The sequence below is a fragment of the Podarcis gaigeae genome (genome assembly GCF_964106915.1).
Source record: "Podarcis gaigeae genome assembly, chromosome: 8".
Lineage (NCBI taxonomy): Eukaryota > Metazoa > Chordata > Lepidosauria > Squamata > Lacertidae > Podarcis > Podarcis gaigeae.
This window is the reverse complement of record NC_139684.1, coordinates 82917779-82939259: the sequence shown is the minus strand read 5'-3', so window position 1 is coordinate 82939259 and position 21481 is coordinate 82917779. Positions and strand designations below refer to the sequence as shown.

The 21481-nt window shown below is 48.8% G+C and overlaps 2 protein-coding genes and 1 long non-coding RNA gene across 4 annotated transcripts in view; 1 reads left to right on the top strand and 2 right to left on the bottom strand.

Moving 5' to 3' along the window:
• Positions 1 to 5697, bottom strand: part of PRKD2 (protein kinase D2) — a 51801-nt gene extending 46104 nt beyond the window's left edge. Inside the window, exon 1 of one of the 2 annotated variants that reach the window (XM_083753729.1) lies at positions 4144 to 5697. In XM_083753729.1, coding sequence (XP_083609855.1) covers positions 4144 to 4383 — 240 coding nt within the window. In that variant the 5' untranslated portion in view covers positions 4384 to 5697. Of the gene's footprint in view, positions 1 to 939; positions 1227 to 4143 lie in introns of those variants that run through there. The other variant, XM_083753730.1, reaches the window with a different exon arrangement.
• Positions 1 to 21481, top strand: part of LOC310851855 — a 250124-nt gene that overhangs the window by 190801 nt on the left and 37842 nt on the right. The window lies entirely within an intron of this gene.
• STRN4 (striatin 4) overlaps positions 1 to 21481 on the bottom strand; it is a 195592-nt gene that overhangs the window by 143832 nt on the left and 30279 nt on the right. The gene's annotated exons all lie outside the window — the stretch shown is intronic.

Here is a 21481-nt window from a genome sequence, read left to right as displayed (position 1 = left end):
TGCAGGGAGTTCCACAGTTTCTCAGCTGCAAATCTGCAGTTTGGGATGGCAGAAGGGTCTGTGTGACTCGGAGGAGAAGGCTTGCCTGTTTCTTAATACCCGGCTTGACTTAACTCTCCCTGGCAAGGATGCTTCCAAGTTTCCTAAAGGATGTGGACGAGGGACGCTCCCATCCTGTAGACATCCCAAAGATTATCGCTCGGCCTCTCGGAACCAGGGACACTTCCCTTTCCTGCACAGAGGGGAGAGAAGCAGCCAGCGTCTTGGCTGCTGTTTCCGCTCCTTCGCTGAAACATTAAATACTTGTATATATAGCACGAGGGGCCCTGGACCGGCTGGGAGAGGAGGGGGAAAGAGTCCAGGCAGCCACATCGCCACAGCCACAGATGCGGTACGTGGCCTTTGGAGAAACCGCTATTCTCTGTATGAGTCTCACGTCCCCTTCGCTTCGGGAACGATAGCACGCCTGACCCTATCTTGCAAGACCGTTGCAAAGATTATCGAGATCGTTTATGCAAAGCGCGACTCGAAAAGAGCTATGTAAATATTACAGCTGCGAGGAAAGGGAACTGCAACAGAATGTTGCAGTACTGAGTTACTGCAGGATTCCAGCGACTCCATTGCTTGCTCCCTTCCTCTCAGTTTGAGGTTTTGTCCGTCTTTGGGGCGGTTCCCCCCGCAAGAAAAAGATTGCTCAAACCCCAGGGGTTCCCCCAAATTTGCAGGTGTCAGCCTCGTACGAATGGGACGGAGATGCTCTTTCGGCCTAGGAAACTAGTGGTACTTACCCCCTGAAGATTAGAAATTTGTATATTTATTTATGTAATGGGTTCGCCAGGATTCCCCACACAGCTCAGAAATACATTCCGCATCATCCAGCCTTGAGAGCATGCAAAACAAGAGTGCCTCTGAGCATGCGTTAAGGTCCCTCTCACCTACCTCAGAGAGACCTATCACCCATCTCTGCCTGTCTGAATTTTGAAAGAGGGCCTGTCAGGCGCGGCCTTAAGCCCCAGCACCTCTCATTTTAAAAAGTGGGCTAGATTCTGGCCACATGCATTTAAAGCACTGCGATGCCAGTTTAAACAGTTTGCTCCAAAGGATCCTGGGAAGTGTAGTTTGTTAAAGGAGCTGAAATGGGTCAGGAGTTCGCAGAGCTACAATTCACAGAGCGGTGTATCGATAATTCCCTCTGCTCAGGTAACTCTGAAGACTGCAGCTCTGTGAATATGGGTGATCTAACAACTCTCAGCACCCTTAAACTACAACTCCCAGAATTCCTTGGGGGAAGCCAGGGCTGTTTAAAGTGGTATATCAAGGTGCTTTAAATGTATGGACCGCCTCTCCTGGTATGTCCCACAGAGGACCTTACGGTCTTCAAACAAAAACATCTTGGAGGTCCCGGGCCACAGGGAGGTTAGGCTGGCCTCAACCAGAGCCAGGGCTTTTCGGCTGTGGCCCCAACTTGGTGGAACGCTCTGTCACACGAGACCAGGGCCCTGCGGGACTTGACATCTTTCTGCAGGGCCTGCAAGACAGAGCTGTTCCACCAGGCCTTTGGCCAAGGCGCAGTCTGACCCCCTCCCTCGGTAATCCTCATAGAACTCTAGCCCCAATAGTTGCCATTAATTTGATTTTGAATTGATTTTAGAATGAAGTGTTACTTTATTGTTGTTAGCCGCTCTGAGCCCGGTTTCGGCTGGGGAGGGCGGGATATAAATAAAATTTTATATTATTATTATTATTATTATTATTATTATTATTATTTTACTCGGCCTGCCCTTGCCAAACAGCTGATCGACAGACATTAGTACACGACGCAGGGGGAAACCGGTGACCCCCCCGCCCCAGTCATGGCCGGTCATGATGGGAGCCCAATGCCACCTGCGGGGCCACAAGCTTGTTTTCTCCTGCTCTGGAGGGTAGGATTCGAACCCATGGCTTCACGTTACAAGAAAGGAGATTCCGACTCAACATCAGGAAGAACTTTCTGACAGTAAGAGCTTTTTGACAGTGGAAAAGTCTCCCTCGGGAGGTTGTGGACTTCCTTGGAAGTTTCTAAGCAGATGTTGGACGGCCATCTGTCATGGCTGCTTTAGCCCAGATTCCTGCATCGCAGGACCCCTCGGGGTCCCTTGCGACTCTACGGTTCTATGATTCTAATGCCAACAGTTGTTCCCGAAAGACCTTTGCGGGGACAGATAAAGTGTGTCTGTGCACAAGGCCTCCAACGTCCTACACATACAAACAGCAGTGTTTACCTACAGATAAACACACAGCTGGATATGAACCGTACACAAACAGCCTCCAATATACACAAAGGGCTGGGCAGGCCCACGACACACACAATAAAACGGACACACAAATCACCACACCGCAGTTGCCGTGTGAGTAATGAAATCACAACACCCACACTGAGGCCCTTCAGATGCGAGGCTCCCTTTTTATTCATCTTACGCAGCACATCTGCCTTTGCAGAGTAAATGCACTTTTTAAAAAAGAAACACCTCCCGAAGGTCGCTGCCCCAAGGAGCCTGCAATTTATTTTGCTGCCAAAGAATACAAAAGAGAGGGAAGACACGAAGCATGACCGGAAGGGTCACAGCCGCAACGCATAAAGCAAAATGGCTTACCCCAGGGAACCCTGGTAACTGTAGTTTGCTGGAATTGCAGAGCTACGGTTCCCAGGATTCTTGTGGAGGCTATGCACTTTCAGTGTGTCTCTGGTTGTGGGCTGGGAAGGGCAGCAAAACTGGTGCCCCCCCATACAAGCTCCACCTTGGCACTTTATAGCTTCTGCCCGCCCCGGTGCCCTGCAGCCAGGCTGGCATTCTGCCAGCTGGACCAAGGCGCACCAATGGCTTCTAAGGCTGTGCTCTGAATGGAAATGAAAGGGAGCAGCGGCTACCGGTCAACCGGCCACTCCCTGGCCACTGGCACTCGGCTGAGCTGGCCAGAGCTCGAAGCCAGGCAGGAACCGCTCACAAACCGAGAGAGGAGGGCTGCCCCATAAGTGGCAAGGCTCCCCCCTAGTCTTCAGAAGGCGCAAAAAGAAATCTCGTGAGACTTCATCCAGTCTCACGAGACTTTGCCACAGGCTTGGTGGTGATGATGTTCTGTGCCACCTGTAACAAAGGGATGGATTTACAGTGGTACCTCGGGTTAAGAGCTTAATTCATTCTGGAGGTCTGTTCTTAACCTGAAACTGTTCTTAACCTGAGGTACCACTTTAGCTAATGGGGCCTCCCGCTGCGATTTCTGTTCTCATCCTGAAGCAAAGTTCTTAAGCCGAGGTACCATTTCTGAGCCTGTAACCCGAAGCGTCTGTAACCCGAGGTACCACTGTATTAATTTTTTTCAAAGTGGAGGCAGCTCCCACCCAGCAAACTGGCTTCGACTAGCGCCAGGAGAATCTGCAGCGAGGGAGGGACTGCAAACAGATGCCATGACATGTACCACGCTTCCCTTTTGATGCCAAAGTACCACGTAATTCTTACCACGCTTCAGTGCTCACCGACCAGAGAGGAATAAAAGGTCCCCACATCCTGCTCATGGCCAGCACAAAACTTCAGGAATGGAAGGCATTCGTGGCCGAAAACTGCAGTAGCTAACCTGGCGTTCCTTCAGGTTTTTTCAATATTTGTTACACTATTATAAGCAAAGCAGCCCATTATCTTGCATACATGACCCAACAAGGGAGCACGTGGATAACGTGTTATCCAAAATATTGCCTTAGACCATTGCAATAGAATCATAGAATTGCTGAGTTGGAAGGGACCACGAGGGTCTAGTCTAACACCCTGAATTGCAGGAATCTCTCGCCCAACGTGGGGCTAGAACCCACAACCCTGAACTCAAGCCTGCTCTACCGACTGAGCTGCGCACAGCCTCTGACCAAATACAAAACGTAAAGCAACCCAAAGCATCCACGCAGCCGCGACAGGCTCGCCTCTCCAGTTAATCCGGAGTTATTAACCCGGAGTAAAGATAAAACAACAACAAAGACACGAGTTACGCATTCACGATCCCAGCCTCCCAGGCTTTAGAGACTTCCCCCGGCGGAGGTTTCTTGCTCTCCCCCCGACCACAGCCCCATGGCGAACCGCCTGCCGCCAACCCCCCCCCCCCCGCCGCCTTGCGCACCTTCTGATCCACGATGGAGCACGCCAGTTGCTTGACGTGGGCGAGATCGGAAGATGCGGGTAGCAGGACGAACTCGCGGGTCAGCCCGATCTGGATCTGGAAGGAGACGCCGTGGCAAGGCGAGGCGCCGGCCAGGGCGCACGACGGAGCCGGCGCTGGCTCGGGAGCTGCTGCTGCTCCCGCTGCCGGGGACATTGGGGCTGGAGAGCAGGACGAGGAGCGGCCGGGAGGAGAGGCCATCGTGGTGGTGGCGGCGTCGGGGCGGCGGTCGCCGGAGTCTCCCCGCCACCTCCCACCCCGCAAAACGGGGAGGGTCTCACATGGATGGAGGCTGGAGCGCCCGCTTGCCTGCAGCCCGACGGTGCGCCTTCGTGCGCTTTGCGCGCGCGTCTCCAAAGGCCACCGGCGAAACCGTGCGCTCCTGATGCGCCAACAAACTTTTCTCTGCCTCTCTCGCTTTTCTTTCCTCTCGCCTTCCCCCCCCCCTCCACCCCGAGAAGGAAGTGCCTTGAGTGACAAGGCAGGGCGCCAATGGCGGGCGGCGGCGATGAAGTCACGACACCCCGCCCCGCCGCTCCGGAGTGGATCCGGAACGGCTGGAGAGGCACCGGAGAGCGCGCCGAGAGGAAGGAGACGAGATGCGGCTCTGGCAAGCGAAACGGGGGCTCAGCGCGCACTGCGGGGTAGGGGGGGGTGTCCGGAAAAACCAGCCTTGGGCGCATGGGAGAAAGAGTGCCCCTGAGCGCGTGCAGAGTGCATGTCGGCCGTCTCTTAGTCAACTCATTGGGGGGGGGGGAGATTTGGTTTGCAGGTTAGTTTGAACCCCTGGCTCGCCTCTCTTTAAAAGGCGATTAGCTGCTGCCTTTATTTTGTCCGCCGTTTAAGAAGTTGGAGAGAAAAGATGACGGTCTCTGCCCCGCAGGTGTTGCAGATCCTTCCAGTTTGCATTGCAGTGCGCTGGTGGGGAATCGGGGCTGGAGGCAGACCCTCTTTGCTCATAGTTGGTTTCCAGGAAGATCCGGACGGGAAAGGCTGAGCGGAGTCTCTGCCCCGTAGCCATTACAAACCTCTCCAGCTGTGGCTAAGGGCGTGGAAGCTTCTTCCTGTCTTTCGACACCGTGCCAGCAGGTGTCAAACCTAATTGGGAGACGACGACAGCGGGGATGAGGAAAATCCCAAAATTCCCTCGCTGCTGGAGACGACTCCCTGTTTTCTCCGCCGGCTACACTCATTCGATCAGCACGTCGTGCAAGAGCGCTCCCTGCTGGCAATCCCCGGCCTCCAGCCTCTCCTGTTTCGGTTCTTTATGCCAAAACCCAACCCGCGTGGGAAGGCGGGGATTTAAAAAAAACCCAAGGGAACCTCTGAGCCCGGACAAAGTGCTCACATTTCACCTGAGTTAACCTCACCTGGTCCCCACCCAGCGAGGAATTTCCAGGTAGATTTTCACGACGCCAATCTGCATAATGACAGGGCCTCAGAAGAAGGCTGCCTTAGAGAAAGAAGTCGCAGAGGTCTAGAAGCTTGCAGTTTGCAGGAGGGAAAGTATTATTATTATTATTATTATTATTATTATTATTATTATTATTATCTGACAGTACCAAACTATCGAAGGCTTTTCACCAAAGCCAGACTAAACGTCTTTCCTTCTGCAGTGTTGGATGGCAGGTTGAGAGGAGTTCCCTACCAGGACAGACTTTGCTCGTGTGCTCAAGACATCGATTCCGTAAAACATATTTTGTTGCATTGTGCGAAATATGAGCAAGCCAGGGCTGAACTGATATTACCCTTGCTGGTACCTTTCCCGGGAAAATCAGATGCTCACTGTGTCAGGTTCCTATTGGAAGACCAGACAAATGCTAGAACATTAGCAGTGGCAAAGTTTTTATCGGCAAGAACCAATGATCCCTATATTCTGAACAAAATGCTTGTTTAACCTGGAGGTAGGCTGTCTGAATTGTGTATTGCTTTGTAATGATTTGTTGGGTCTCTGGACCGTAATAAAGATTGTTGTATTATTATTTTAATGTACAATGCTGCCACCAAGTTAACCAGAGGTACTTTTGCAGTCAAGATTTTTTTTTTCTCTCTCTCTCTCTTTCTCTCTTCGATGCACTCATTCTGCACCGGGATAGAGAGCCTCTGATCATATGGTGCTCAGGTTTAATCCCTGCCATCTGCAGGTATTAAGAGAGACCCCTGCCCAAAACCCTCACCCCAAACCCTCGAGAGCTGCTGCCAATCATGTAGACAATACTGAGAAAGATGGTCCAATAATAATAATAATAATAATAATAATAATAATAATTTATTATTTATACCCCGCCCATCTGGCTGGGTTTCCCCAGCCACTCTGGGCAGCTTCCAACAAAACACTAAAATACAATAACCTATTAAACATTAAAAGCTTCCCTAAACAGGGCTGCCTTCAGATGTCTTCTAAAGGTCTGGTACAGTGGTGCCTCGCAAGACGAAATTAATCACTTCGTCTTGCGGTTTTTTCGTCTTGCGAAGCACAGCTATTAGCGGCTTAGCGGCTATTAACGGCTTAGCGGCTTTAAGAAAACGGAAACAAACTCGCAAGAACTCGCAAGACATTTCATTTTGCGAAGCAAGCCCATAGAGAAATTCGTCTTGCGGAACGACTCAAAAAACGGAAAACTCTTTCGTCTTGCACGTTTTTCGTCTTGCGAGGCATTCGTCTTGCGAGGTACCACTGTAGTTGTTTTTCTCTTTGACATCTAGTGGGAGGGTGTTCCACAGGGCGGGTGCCACTACCGATAAGGCCCTCTGCCTGGTTCCCTGTAACTTGGCTTCTCGTAGTGAGGGACCACCAGAAGGCCCTCGGCGCTGGACCTCAGTGTCCGGGCAGAACGATGGAGGTGGAGATGCACCTTCAGGTATACTGGACCGAGGCTGTTTGGGGTTTTAAAGGTCAGCACCAACACTTTGAATTGTACTCAGAAATGTACTGGGAGCCAATGTAGGTCTTTCAAGACTGGTGTTATGTGGTCTCGGCGTCCGCTCCCAGTCACCAGTATAGCTGCCGCATTGTGGATTAATTGCAGTTTCCGGGTCACCTTCAAAGGTAGCCCCACGTAGAGCGCATTGCAGTAGTCCAAGCGGGAGATAACTAGAGCATGCACCACTCTAGGAAGACAGTCTGTGGGCAGGTAGGGTCTCATCCTGCGTACCAGATGGAGCTGGCAGACAGCTGCCCTGGAAACAGAATTGACCTGCGCCTCAATGGACAGCTGTGAGTCCAGAATGATTCCCAGGCTGCACACCTGGTCCTTCATTAAGGCAACTTTCTGTATTCCTGTGTTCCTAAGTGCTTGGCGATGTAATGGCAAAGGGAGCTCAGGGGTTAGAGCGTGCAGTGCTGATCACGCCAAGGTTGCAGGTTCGATCCCTGTATGGGGCAGCTGCATATTCCTCTTTTCTGTCTCCACTTGATAAACTTCTAGGCATCCAGTAAAACTGAATCTTGGAAGATTCAGGACAGATGAAAGGAAGTTCTTATTCATGCAATTTGTAGTTAAACTATGGAACTCACCGCCACAGGAGGCAGGGAGGGCTCCCCCAACCTGGGTGGCTTCAAGAGAGGATTAGTCAAATTCACGGAGAGCAGTAAAGCTCTCAAATGCTGCTAACGCTGCCTCCATGGCTGGATGGATGCAGCAGTACTTCTGAATCTCAGTTGCTGGAAGCTATAGGAAGTCCTGAGTGCTCACTGGAAGGACAGATCCTGAGGCTGAGGCTCCAACACTTTGGCCACCTCATGAGAAGAGAAGACTCCCTGGAAAAGACCCTGATGCTGGGAAAGATGGAGGGCACAAGGAGAAGGGGGTGACAGAGGACGAGATGGTTCGACAGTTTTCTCGAAGCTACCAGCATGAGTCTGACCAAACTGCGGGAGGCAGTGGAAGACAGGAGTGCCTGGCGTGCTCTGGTCCAGGGGGTCACGAAGAGTCGGACACGACTAAACAACAACAACAAAGGAAGGGAGAGGGTTCTCACAGGCATCTGTTGGCCACTGTGAGAACAGGATCCTGATGGGCCATTGGTGTGATCCAGCAGGACTTGAATTATGTTGATATCCAGTGTCCTGGGCCCAGAAAATCTTCCTGGCCCCTTAGAGCTCAGAAGCAAGCCTTGATAGTTAAGAGCAGGGGTCAGCAAACTTTTTCAGCAGGGGGCCGGTCCCCTGTCCCTCAGACCTGTGGGGGGCCAGACTATTTTGGGGGGAGGGCGTGAACGAATTCCTATGCCCCACAAACAACCCAGAGATGCATTTTAAATAAAAGGACACATTCTACTCATGTAAAAACACCAGGCAGGCCCCACAAATAACCCAGAGATGAATAAAAGGACACATTCTACTCATGTAAAAACATGCTGATTCCTGGACTGTCTGTGGGCTGGATTTAGAAGGTGATTGGGCCGGATTCGGCCCCTGGACCTTATTTTGCCTACTCGTGGCTAAGAGTTTGTTCCCCCCACCCACTCTGAAAGTCCACCCAAGTTTATAATTGGCATGTGCAATTTTTTTTTGGGGGGGGGAGGGGGCTGTGTCCCAAATACCTAGCAGCAATGCCCACCTCTTGATCTGGCAGTGGGTCATTTAAACGTAGCAATGCCCATTTATGCCAAGAAAGGCTTCCTGTTTTCCAACACACTCTTCCTTTTGCGCCGAGACACAGTGGAGAGTTCTCCTAGGGTTTGAGGAAGTCTTGGCGGCCCACTTCCTGGCAGTGGAGATGCTGCAGGAGAAAGTGTTTCCCTGTAATAAACGAAAATCTGCCCTTATGGGGAACACAAGAGCCCTTATAGAGTCCTTTGCAGGTTCTCCATCAGTAGGAGAAAAGAACAGAGGCCAACCAGAGAATATTGAGAAGCAAAGCAGCTCGTAAGCCTGATCTTTATTGAACTGTTGCAACAGGGTGCCCCCTTCACATGCAGGAGAAGGAAGAGAACCCCGAGCCAAGGTGTGTCCGCCCTTATATAGACATTTTAAATTGCCCGCCCTAGAGTCCAAGACCACCCCCAGAAACATCATGCATGCATTACAGAAGGGGTGTAGTCCAAGACCAGCCCCCCGGACACATCATACCTACATAAATGAAAAGGCGGTCTACAACAGAGTGCGTTGTTTACCTCCTGTCTGGCAGGTTACCTGTTAATGCTTACTTGATTGGATACCCTGGGGAGCCTGGCCAGTCTTTTGTAGTGACAAATACTTAGTTCCGAGCCAGGTCACAGGCTCACCCTATTCATACACAGACATACCCTTAAGACAGGATTTGTGAATGAAAAGACAATGGGTGGGCTTTTCCATTTTCCTTGACCTTGCAGAGAAATCATTTGGTCAGTTTGGGAGTCAAAATGGTTTCAGGGCTGTTTTCCTCTGCTGCTTCAGACATGTGGTTGATATATTTATGTACGTGTTTGCTTGGTACATTTATGAACATTTATTATATATATAAGACCTTACATTTTTTATTTCACCCTAATGGTGACCTCTTTTACTCTCTCGCTTCTTGGCTTTTTCTTCCTCCTTCTCCTTCTCCTCCCCTCTCCTTTTCCATAAAAACTGGCAGAGTTATTCAGGAGGCTGGTGTGGTGTAGGGGCTAGGAACCTGCCGTGATTTGGAAAGCCTGGAATTCCCTTCAGGCAGGCCTCTTCCTCTCCCAGATTTGCAAATTGGGGATAATGACACTCGCACAGGACAGCCCAGGCTTGTGGCTGCCACATCGAGAAACTCGGAAGAACGAAGGGATTTATCCAACGTTAGTCATGCTTACAGTAGACCGAACGAAACCCCTGCAGCTAAGCTAGTCGTGCCTGTTCGTTTTGATGAATCCACTTCGTGTATGAGTAACGCGGGGCACAATCCTAATTACCGTATTTTCTGCTCACTTTTTCCCTCCTAAAAAGTAAGGGGAAATGTGTGTGCGTCTTATGGAGCGAATGCAGGCTGCGCAGCTATCCCAGAAGCCAGAACAGCAAGAGGAATTGCTGCTTTCACTGCGCAGCGATCCCTCTTGCTGTTCTGGCTTCTGAGATTCAGAATATTTTTTTTCTTGTTTTCCTCCTCCAAAAACTAGGTGCGTCTTGTGGTCTGGTGCATCTTATAGAGCGAAAAATACGGTATTTCCCCCACTGCTTTAAGGAGGGGCTGCGGAAGCAGAGCACACATTCTGCAAGCAGGAGACTCATCGTTTCAGTCCCTTGGCGGCTCTAGCTGAAGAGGATCGCAGCGGAGGGGCTCCCTTGCCAGAATTATTATTATTATTATTATTATTATTATTATTATTATTATTATTATTTATACCCCGCCCATCTGGCTGGGTTTCCCCAGCCACTTTGGGCGGCTTCCAACAAAATATTAAAATACCGTAATACACCAAACATTAAACGCTTCCCTAAACAGGGCTGCCTTCAGATGTCATCTAAAAGTCTGGTAGTTGCTGTTCTCTTTGACATCTGACGGGAGTGTGTTCCACAGGGCAGGGGCCACTACCGAGAAGGCCCTCTGCCTGGTTCCCTGTAACTTGGCTTCTCACAGTGAGGGAACTGCCAGAAGGCCCTCGGCGCTGGACCTCAGTGTCCGGGCAGAACAAAGGGGGTGGAGACGCTCCTTCAGCAAGCCACTTTCATGGCTTTTATATTCCTGATGGGGCTTACCTCCCATCTGAAGCACAATAAAGGATTGCAACCTCCATTTTTTTCCAAATAAGTCTACAAGGAACTCACCCTCAAAAGCGTTGAGTGCGCCAGATGTCCCCGTGGATCTCAGTTATTCACTTGCGGGGGAAAGACAACGATCCACACCCAACTCTCTTCCACTTCTTTGCCTAGCTGCCTGGTGGGCAACGCTTGCCACCCACCCAGTGGCGACCGGCCTAGCGGCTGTTTACAAGCCTGAATTAATTTGGTGGCGGACATTTAAGCAATTGAAAATTACCTAATACAGTGGTACCTCAGGTTATATACGCTTCAGGTTACAGACTCTGCTAACCCAGAAATAGTACCTCGGGTTAAGAACTTTGCTTCAGGATGAGAACAGAAATCGTGCGGCGGCAGCAGGAGGCCCCATTAGCTAAAGTGGTGCTTCAGGTTAAGAACAGACCTCCGGAACGAATTAAGTACTTAACCCAAGGTACCACTGTAAGTTGACAACCCTTGTTAATTAAATAATTGTTTTGCTGCTTTTCCGGTGTGTCTGTGTGGATTTCCATGCCGTCTCCAGGGTTTTAGACTGCTTGGCTTCAGAGAAAGAGGTATTTTTATACGCAACGGCTGCAGCTCGGACTTTGGTGGCAAAGGGATGGAAGGAAGAAGTCCCGACAATAACGGATTGGCAGAACAAGCTACAAGAATTTGCTGAAATGGCGCAGTTGACAAATAGCCTGAGAGGCAATTCAAAACAAAAATTTATGGAAAAGTGGGATAGATATAAGATATATGTTCAAAAAGACAGTAAAGGTTCGCTATCTATGCTAGCATTCGATTGACGTTGGAGAGAGACTGAGTTGAGAAATAAGACCAAGGGTACATATTGATACAGGAATGTATTAGATAAAATGTAAAGAAATATACAATAATAAGAGCACATTCATTTGTAAAAAAAGGAATATACAACGGAAAAGACAGAAAGTCCAAAGTGTTGGTACATACATGATTTTGGAGTAGTTTTTTGTCCTTGTTTTTTTCTTTTAGTATATAAACTTTGTATACATGTTGAAAATTATAGTATAATAAGCCTTGTGATGTAATATGATAATGTTTACCGATGTAACATAAGAACTTTAATAAATAAATAAAACTCAAAATGAGAGAGAGATCGAGATTACTATGGTGTTATCTTAGAAAATAGCGTGGCTGCAACTGTGCTAAAGGAACCCTGCGCTTTTGGATTTGGCACCAACCTACTATTGAGCTCGCTGCTGTGTATTTGCACTCGTCTAGTTTACTTTCTTGGGCTCCATGATCACCGCAGATGGTGACAGCAGCCATGAAATTAAAAGACGCCTGCTTCATGGGAGAAAAGCAATGACAAACCTAGACAGCATCTGAAAAAGGAGAGACCTCACCTTGTCAACAAAGGTCCGTATAGTCAAAGCTATGGTTTTTCCAGTAGTGATGTACAGAAGTGAGAGCTGGACCATCAAGAAGGCTGATCGCCGAAGAATTGATGCTTTTGAATTCTGGTGCTGGAGGAGACTCTTGAGAGTCCCATGGACTGCAAGAAGATCAGACCGATCCATTCTGAAGGAAATCAGCCCTGAGTGCTCACTGGAAGGACAGATCCTGAAGCTGAGGCTCCAATACTTTGGCCACCTCATGAGAAGAGAAGACTCCCTGGAAAAGACCCTGAGATGTTGGGAAAGATGGAGGGCACAAGGAGAAGGGGGCGACAGAGGACGAGATGGTGGGACAGTGTTCTCGAAGCTACCAGCATGTGTTTGACCAAACTGCGGGAGGCAGTGGAGGACAGGAGTGTCTGGCGTGCTCTGGTCCATGGGGTCACGAAGAGTCGGACACGACTAAACGACTAAACAACAACAACAGTAACAGCTCTCCAGGGTTTCAGGTGTGGAAGTCTTTCTTCCAGCTGTGCTGGAGCAATGAGCGGGTTTGAACGTGGAACCTCTGGCATGCAAACCAGGTGTTCCAGCACTCCAGCCCTCTCTGAGCTGCACTCCTCTCTCCTACCTCGGCTGGCAAAAATGCAGAAAGCAGGTGGAGTCGCAAGAAGCATATCCTCACGGCTCCCCTAGGAGGGGCCGATTCGCTCCCGCCTTCCTGTCGCTTGCGCCTTGCAGAAACATCCTGTTGGAAGGGAAGGCACTCCAGGATAAGCCAGCCACAACTTCCCCCTTGGTGTAGACCATGGGTAGGCAAAGTAAGGCCCGGGGGCCGGATCTGGCCCAATCGCCATCTAAATCTGGCCTGCGGATGGTCTGGGAATCAGCGTGTTTTTACATGAGTAGAATGTGTCCTTTTATTTTAAATGCATCTCTGGGTTATTTTTGGCACCTGCCTGGTGTTTTTACATGAATAGAATGTGTCCTTTTTATTTAAAATGCACCTCTGGGTTATTTGGGGGGGGGGCATAGGAATTCGTTCTTTTTTCCCCTCCAGAATATAGTCCGGCCCACCACAAGGACTGAGGGACAGTGGACCGGCCCCCTACTGAAAAAGTTTGCTGACCCTTGGTGTAGATGCACAAGCACATAGAGAACCCAGGAGTCGCAGTCCTCAGGGATCATTAAATGCTTATTCTGAAAGGATGCACTAAGTTGAGAGGACCAAGGTGTGCATTGCCTTAGCATCTTTTTGCGAATAACCAACCAGGTAACTTTACTCTTCCCAGGTAGAACCCCTCTGAACCTGAAGGTTCCATAAAGCTATTTGTTGTCGCTGTTTAGTCGTTTAGTCGTGTCCGACTCTTCGTGACCCCCTGGACCAGAGCACGCCAAGCACTCCTGTCTTCCAGTGCCTCCCGCAGTTTGGTCAGACTCATGCTGGTAGCTTCGAGAACACTGTCCCACCATCTCATCCTCTGTCGCCCCCTTCTCCTTGTGCCCTCCACCTTTCCCAACATCAGGGTCTTTTCCAGGGAGTCTTCTCTTCTCATGAGGTGGCCAAAGTATTGGAGCCTCAGCTTCAGGATCTGTCCTTCCAGTGAGCACTCAGGGCTGATTTCCTTCAGAATGGATCGGTCTGATCTTCTTGCAGTCCATGGGACTCTCAAGAGTCTCCTCCAGCACCAGAATTCAAAAGCATCAATTCTTCGGCGATCAGCCTTCTTGATGGTCCAGCTCTCACTTCCATACATCACTACTGGGAAAACCCCTTCATGGATCACTGCCTTGCCGTGGCGAAGGGGCTTGAATCTCAGAGAAGCTATGAACTATGCCATGCAGGGCCACCCAAGATGTACAGGTCATAGTGGAGAGTTTTGACCAAACGTGATCCACCTGGAGCAGGAACCGGCAAGCCGCTCCAGTATCCCTGCCAAGAAAACTTCATGGACAAAGACAACAGGCATAAAGCTGTTGTCTATTATTAACTTCTATTTACACCCTGCCTTTCAGCGAAAGCGTCCTCATAAGTGACGTACAAAACCAGCTAGGATCCCTGAGGACGTGGGGATTCCAGCATCAGCCAACTCTGAGCTACAAAGATGTCTGCAAACATGACGCAGAGGCTGGCAGCATCAACCCTGCCATGTGAAAATCCCTTGCAGACGACCGCAGTGCCCAGAGACAGACTGTCAGGTTGCGCATCCATAGCAGCCACTAGAGGAGGAATGACCTCTGGGAGGAGCACACAGAGAGTAAATGCCGTGGTGCATCTGCAACAGCGCAACTGGACGCCTTCCTCTGCCCTGGCTGCAACGAAACATGTCTTTCCTGCATCAGTCTCTGCCTCCTCCCTCCTGAGACAGACGGATGCCAGCAGAGGCTCAGTGGTGAGGTCCTGGTATGCCCCACAGAGGAACTTACAGTCTTCAGATAAAAACACCTTGAAGGTCCCAGACCACAGAGAGGTTAGGCTGGCCTCAACTAGAGCCAGGGCTTTTTCGGCTGCGGCTCCAACCTGGTAGAATGCTCTGTCACAAGAGACTAGGGCCCTGCAGGACTTGACATCTTTCTGCAGGGCCTGCAAGACAGAGCTGTTCCGCCAGGCCTTTGGTCAGGGCGCAGCCTGACTCCCTCCTTTGGCAATCTTTACAAAACTTTAGTTTATGGTTGCCATCAATTTTGATTTTAATTAATTTTTATAATGTTTTTATAATGTTGTACTACTTTAGTGTTGTTAGCCGCCCTGAGCCCGGTTTCGGCTGGGGAGGGCGGGATATAAATAAAATTATTATTATTATTATTATTATTATTATTATTATTATTATTATTATTATTATTATATTACCTGCCATTGCTCATTCATGTATCCTGGCCCTGAGAACTGGGGTGTTGGGCTGAAGGCTAGTGTACCCCCACCTCAAATGCAGTCTCAAAATGCCTACAGTCACTCACTTAGTCAAACTAACTTGCTTCTCTGCTTGATGAATGATGGGCCTTCTGGAGAGTTGATGAATGGGTTAGCAACCCAGAAGGCAATTTGTACCAGCGCTGTAGAAGTGATTAATAACATACCCATGCTTGTGTTAATCAGGGCTGTCAAAAGCTTTTAATTAACTGCCTGGCTTTTGTCTGATTAATGAATGAAATTAAAGTACATTTACCTAACTGAAAGGTTCAGCAGAGGTCCCTTTCTTGAGGTTTGGAGGCAGCACAGAGTCTCATCAGCGTGCAAAACATAGCTGACCCAGAATCGACGTAAGGAATGAGCTACTGTGGAAAGGCAGTGCCTCTCTAAAAAATTCCCATCTAATTAGGGAATGTGGAATAGTTCCGATTCTGCTCACACGCCAGAGTCACAATGGCGCCCAACCTCTTTTGTGACAGAAGTTCAAGGCCCATCAGTGTTTCTGAAAATCCAGGATTTGAAGATATACCAAGGTGGGTTCCTAGGGAGCGCTATGGCCGTAAGTCTGCAACTACTTCCCTGGGAGTAAGCCCCATGGAATGACGCTCAATTTGTTGCCGCGGTTCTCTGCACGGCAGCCCATAATATTATGTACATTTCTTATCCGGCTTTCAGCATAAAGAGTGGGCTACAGCAATGTAAAAATACAAGATTATTGTTAAAACAATTTGCAATGGGTCCTTAAAAAAAAAATCTATGTCAGGGTTCGGGTTGTGTCTTCAGCAACAGAAGAAAGCTATACAAAGCTAAGCCTCTCCCCATGTGAACTGACCCAGCCTGTGCAATGGTCATCTGAGACCTTTCTACATGTGTCCCCTCCTTGGGAGGTCCAGAGAGTGGCAACATGAGAACAGGGCCTTTTTGGTGGTGGCTTCCCACATGTGGAATGCTCCCCACAGGGAGGCTCAGCTGGAACCATTGTTACTTATGATAGAAGCAAAGAGTTGGAAAGGAACACGAGGGTTATCTAATCCAACCCCCTGCCGTGCAGGGACCTCAACTGTACCTGACAGATGGCCATCCCATCTCTGCTTAGAAACCTCAAAAGGAGAGTCCATAACCTCCCAAGTCCACTCCACTGTCAAACAGCTCTTCTTATCAGAAAGTTCCTGATGTTTACTCCTTTCTTGTCACTTGAAGCCATGGGTTCGAGTCCTACCCTCCAGAGCAGGAGAAAACCATCTTGCTCCATCTTCCATGTGACAGCCCTTGAGATATTTGACTGTGGCTATCCTATCTCCGCTCAGTCTCCTCCTTTCCAGGCTAAACATACCCAGCTCCCTCAACCGTTCCTCATAAGGCTTGGTTTCCAGACCCCTGGTTATCTTGGTTGCCCTCCTCTGCCCACCTTCCAGCTTGTCAATATCCTTCTTAAATTGTGGTGCCCAGAACTGGACATAGTATTCCAGGTGTGGTCTGACCAAGGCAGAAGACAGCAGTAACCGGGTAATTGGAACGCAGGTAGCACATAAAGTGGTACCTTGGGTTAAGAACTTAATTCGTTATGGAGGCCCGTTCTTAACCTGAAACTGTTCTTAACCTGAGGTACCACTTTAGCTAATGGAGCCTCCCGCTGCCGCCGCTGTGCAATTTCTGTTCTCACCCTGAAGCAAAGTTCTTAACCCGAGGTACTATTCCTGGGTTAGCGGAGTCTGTAACCTGAAGCGTCTGTAACCTGAGGTACCACTGTAGAAACTGCTGAGCCTATTGGATTTGCTCCCATTGCTTTGTCCCAGTTCCTGCCAACATAGCAGTTCAAAAGCATGCCAGCACAAGTAGATAAATAGGTACCAGTGCAGCGGGAAGGTAAATGGCACTGTGGCTTCCATCACAGTCCTCTGTGTGCCAGCAGTGGTTTAGTCATGCTGGCCACATGACCCTGAAATTTGTCTGCGGACAAACACCGGCTCCCTCGGCCTTAAAGCGGGGATGAGCGCTGCACCCCATAGCCTAACTTAACCATCCAGGGTCCTTTACCTTACCTTACCTTACCTTCAGCGGTGACTATTAACGTGCAAAATAAACTACCAGCACCTTCTGCTGTTCTTAAGATCCAAGAAGGACTTTGTACGGAAAATTGCTTTCCTTCGGATATTAAGTTGTTTAGAACTTCAAACGCCTGTGTGAGCCAGTAGGATAGGCAAACAGGATGCAGATACTTAAAAATTGTCAGGAAGTGAGTTTCATTTGAGAAGTGATGGCAGGAGGCAGATGGCCCCGGCTGCTGCCTAGAGGGCTCCTTCACAGGAGGGCAGCAGAGATGCCCACCTCTTGGTCCCAACGAAGCCAGAGCAATGCCCCCCTTTGCCTGCCCCTCATGCCCCCACCTAGTTCTGTGACGCTGAGAATACCTGGCTGGCCCAACAACATTTCACCATGCAGAACAGTTGCTGTGCCAGCCAGCATCTCCCGGAGCCCTGGGGCACAGCTTGGCATCTGGTCCCATGCCCAAGCAAGCAGGACGGCAGGTGTGGGCATTGTTGACACTTAGGACACGCCAAGTTGGGCCGCAAAAGGCTTGGCTTGTTGAGAGAGTGCTGCTGGCACTTAAGCCGATGGCTTGCCAACTGCGCTTGGAGGAAGGAGGAGGTAACTGGCGAGACCCAGGTGGCAAAATGGGGCGCCCCTGTTAAAAGCATTGGCAGCGGCTGCCCACCTGATACCGAACCAGGTTCAAGGTGCTTGTATTAATTGGCAAGGCCTTGAACAAGTTAGGTTTATAGGGACCACCTGAACCCTTATATCCCAGCCCCGGCAGCTACCTTCTGTTTTAGAATCAGGGAGTTGGGACCCTGAAGGTCCTCTAGACCAACCCCTTGCAATACAGGAATCTTTTGGCCCAACGTGGGGCTCGAGCCACAATCCTGAAATCAAGAGTCTCATGCCCTACCGATTCAGCTATTTTCTAACCTTTAAACAACTGCCGAAAACTTTTCTATGCTGCCAAGCTTACGCAAGCAATTAAGACGTCTTTCTGGAATTGTTGATCTCATGTAAATTTTCACACGTTTGTAAGCCACTTTGAATTATTTAAAAAAATAAATGAATTGCCTATGCAAATATTTTTAGACATAACAGTAAGGCGGAGGCTTGATTATGAAATTAGGGACACTCAATTCATTTCCCTTCCCTGATCAATTTGGCATATACAACACTTTCTTCTGCGTGAGCCAGAAAAAACTAATGCTCATCCTCCCAGGGGGAGCAGCAGAAACAGACAGAATTCTTCCCTCATGCAAATAGGAATGAGCAGTCAAGGTGCCATATAAAGGATCATCCTTTGCCTATCTCTTGGTTCATGTGTGAGTGATCTGCCTCAGCCCAGTATACCTGAAGGAGCATCTCCACCCCCATCGTTCTGTCCGGACGCTGAGGTCCAGCGCCGAGGGCCTTCTGGCAGTTCCCTCATTGCGAGAAGCAAAGCTATAGGGAACCAGGCAGAGGGCCTTCTCGGTAGTGGCACCTGCCCTGTGGAACGCCCTCCCGTCAGATGTCAAAGAGATAAACAACTACCTGACATTCAGAAAACATCTTAAGGCAGCCCTGTTCAGGGAAGTTTTTAATGTGTGACATCTTAGTGTATTTTTTGTCTTTGTGGAAGCTGCCGAGAGTGGCTGGGGAAACCCAGCCAGATGGACGGGGTCAGTGGCATAGCGTGGGGGGTGCAGGGGGGCCCGGCCGCACCGGGTGCAACATCTGGGGGTTAGGGGGCGCAAATCCATGGGTAAGGGGGCGCAAATTACTTGCCTTGCCCCGGGTGCTGACAACCCACACTATGCCACTGGACGGGGTACAAATAATAAATTATATTATATATTATATATTATATCTGGGGGGTGGCCCCTCATAGCTTTGCTCAAGCTCCTTTACTGCAACCAGATAAAGGGAATTAGGTCCTTGCGCCCCTGCAAAGATTCTCAGAAGCTACAATTTCCCCATGTTTGTGGGGTGGGGGGAGCCTAGCCAAAGAGAATCAGAAATCAATGGACCTTCAAGGAGAAGAGGTGGGCGTACAAATGTTTTTGGGGGCTGACCTTTCGATGGGAGGAATGGAGAGAAGCCAGAGGACTTGGGGACGTTTTGCGTTGGGGGCTGTTTTTATGGGCTGCCGAGCGGAGTCCGTCTTAAGAGGAAGCAGGCTGCTGCACGATAAGGAAGAACAATTGGTGACCGCAAAGCCGTACAAAGGAGCAGGCCTTATATTCCTTATCTGGATCGTGTGGGAAATAGCAAATTCTCTTACATAAATGCATAGGTTGCTTGAATGCCCTAACTCCAAAAGCCCAAGTTTTGTGCCACATCATGTTGACCAGCCAAACCAAAGGACCACATTTTTATTTCAAACACTTATTAAAAAATATCACCGCCCGTCATAAAAATTGCCTCCACTCCAGGGCAGTTTTCACACTGGCCTGTGATTAAGCTGCACTGAATATAATTTACTTACCACCAAACGGTGCAGAGGATTGATGTATTATAGTATTTTAATATTTTTTGGAAGCCGCCCAGAGTGGCTGGGGAAGCCCAGCTAGATGGGCGGGGTATAAATAATAAATTATTATTATTATTGTTGTTATTATTATTATTATTATTATTATTATTATTATTATACTGCAAACCTGCTTCTTTTACCTTTGGAGAAGTGCAAAGGACTTTCCTTCGCAATCTTTTAAGGAATGGAACCTTAAATCTTCATTTTAAAAATGGTTAGAGGCAGCTCAATTCCATAGGCTTGTGTCGCATTGAATAGCAGCTGCATAGGGAGAGTATTCATGCAGAATTGCAAAAAATGCTAAAGATCTCTTTTAATAAAAAACCAGAGGCCTACCTCCTGGGAATTACAGATCTGGATATTCCGCAAAAGAGGAAGGGTATTTTTTTATATGCTAAGGCAGCAGCAAGAGTTCTTATCATGGCAAAATGGAAGAGTAATGAAATCCCCTCTATACAAGATTGGGTCCAAAAGCTGACAGAATATGCCGAATTAGACGGTCTATCAGAAAAAATAAAGAATAAATCAAAACAGGAATTTGTCTCAAAATGGGAGGTTTTCAAATAATATTTAAAATATAAATATAGTAGTTTAAACTCTGTTGCAGCATTCGAGGAACTTCAGTAATAGTTGCAAGGTAGATATAAGAATTAAGATATATTAAGAAAAAGTTTAATTAAGATTAAAGTGTGTATTGGCAATAAGTAATATAAAATCGAAATATGGAATAGATGGGAGGTTGGGTCTATAGTGTTAAGACCACTTTCTGTATTATCGTTTGTTAAGAAAATTATGTGTCTATGGTTATTCCTGTGTGTAATTTGGTATTTGTGTTTTCTCTTTCTTCTTTTCTTGTTGTATCAATAATTTTTTTTTTAAAGGAGATTGTAGGAAGGAAATTAAAAAAAAGAAAAAGAATAGCAGCTGCATAGGAGGCTTTTTCCTCTTAAAAATACGGTAAGGCAAAGGTAAAGGGACCCCTGACCATTAGGTCTAGTTGTGGCTGACTCTGGGGTTGCGGCGCTCATCTCGCTTTACTGACCGAGGGAGCCGATGTACAACTTCCGGTTCATGTGGCCAGCATGACTAAACCGCTTCTGGGGAACCAGAGCAGCGCACGGAAACGCCGTTTACCTTCCCGCCAGAGCAGTACCTATTTATCTACTTGCACTCTGACGTGCTTTCGAACTGCTAGGTTGGCAGGAGCAGGGGCTGAGCAACGGGAGCTCACCCCGTGGCGGGGATTCGAACCGCCAACCTTCTGATCGACAAGTCCTAGGCTCTGTGGTTTAACCCACAGCGCCACCCGTGTCCCCCAAAAACTACAGTAGTGCCTTTTAAATGAAGCTGCACATTAATACGTCCTCGTTTATGTCACTTTCTTGGGAGAATAAGCCATCCTTTAACAAAGCGAGAACAAAGCGTGCCCTGGGATTAGTTCATTTTCAACGTAATTTGATCAGTAAAAGTCAATAGCGTTGCTCGGCCAGCTGCTAGCTAAACCACTACCCAAAGTGGGAAGAGTGCATGAACTTTGGGTTCCTGTGTTCAGAAAGGTAGCACCTGGGCCGGCTACAGCACTCCGGGGCTTCCCCTCCCTGTGCCCTAGAACTGCTGCTCCACATCCTTGGAGCACAGAGCAGCCGTGGTGAAAAGACCTGTTGTGTCTCTCGGGCACAAGAGGAGCTTTGTTCAAAGCTGAAGCTGCAGGTGTTGGCCCTGGCAGGCGCTTTCTCGTTCCCGGCTCTCTCTCCGCACTCGCAACCCTGTGCAATCAGAGAGCTTCG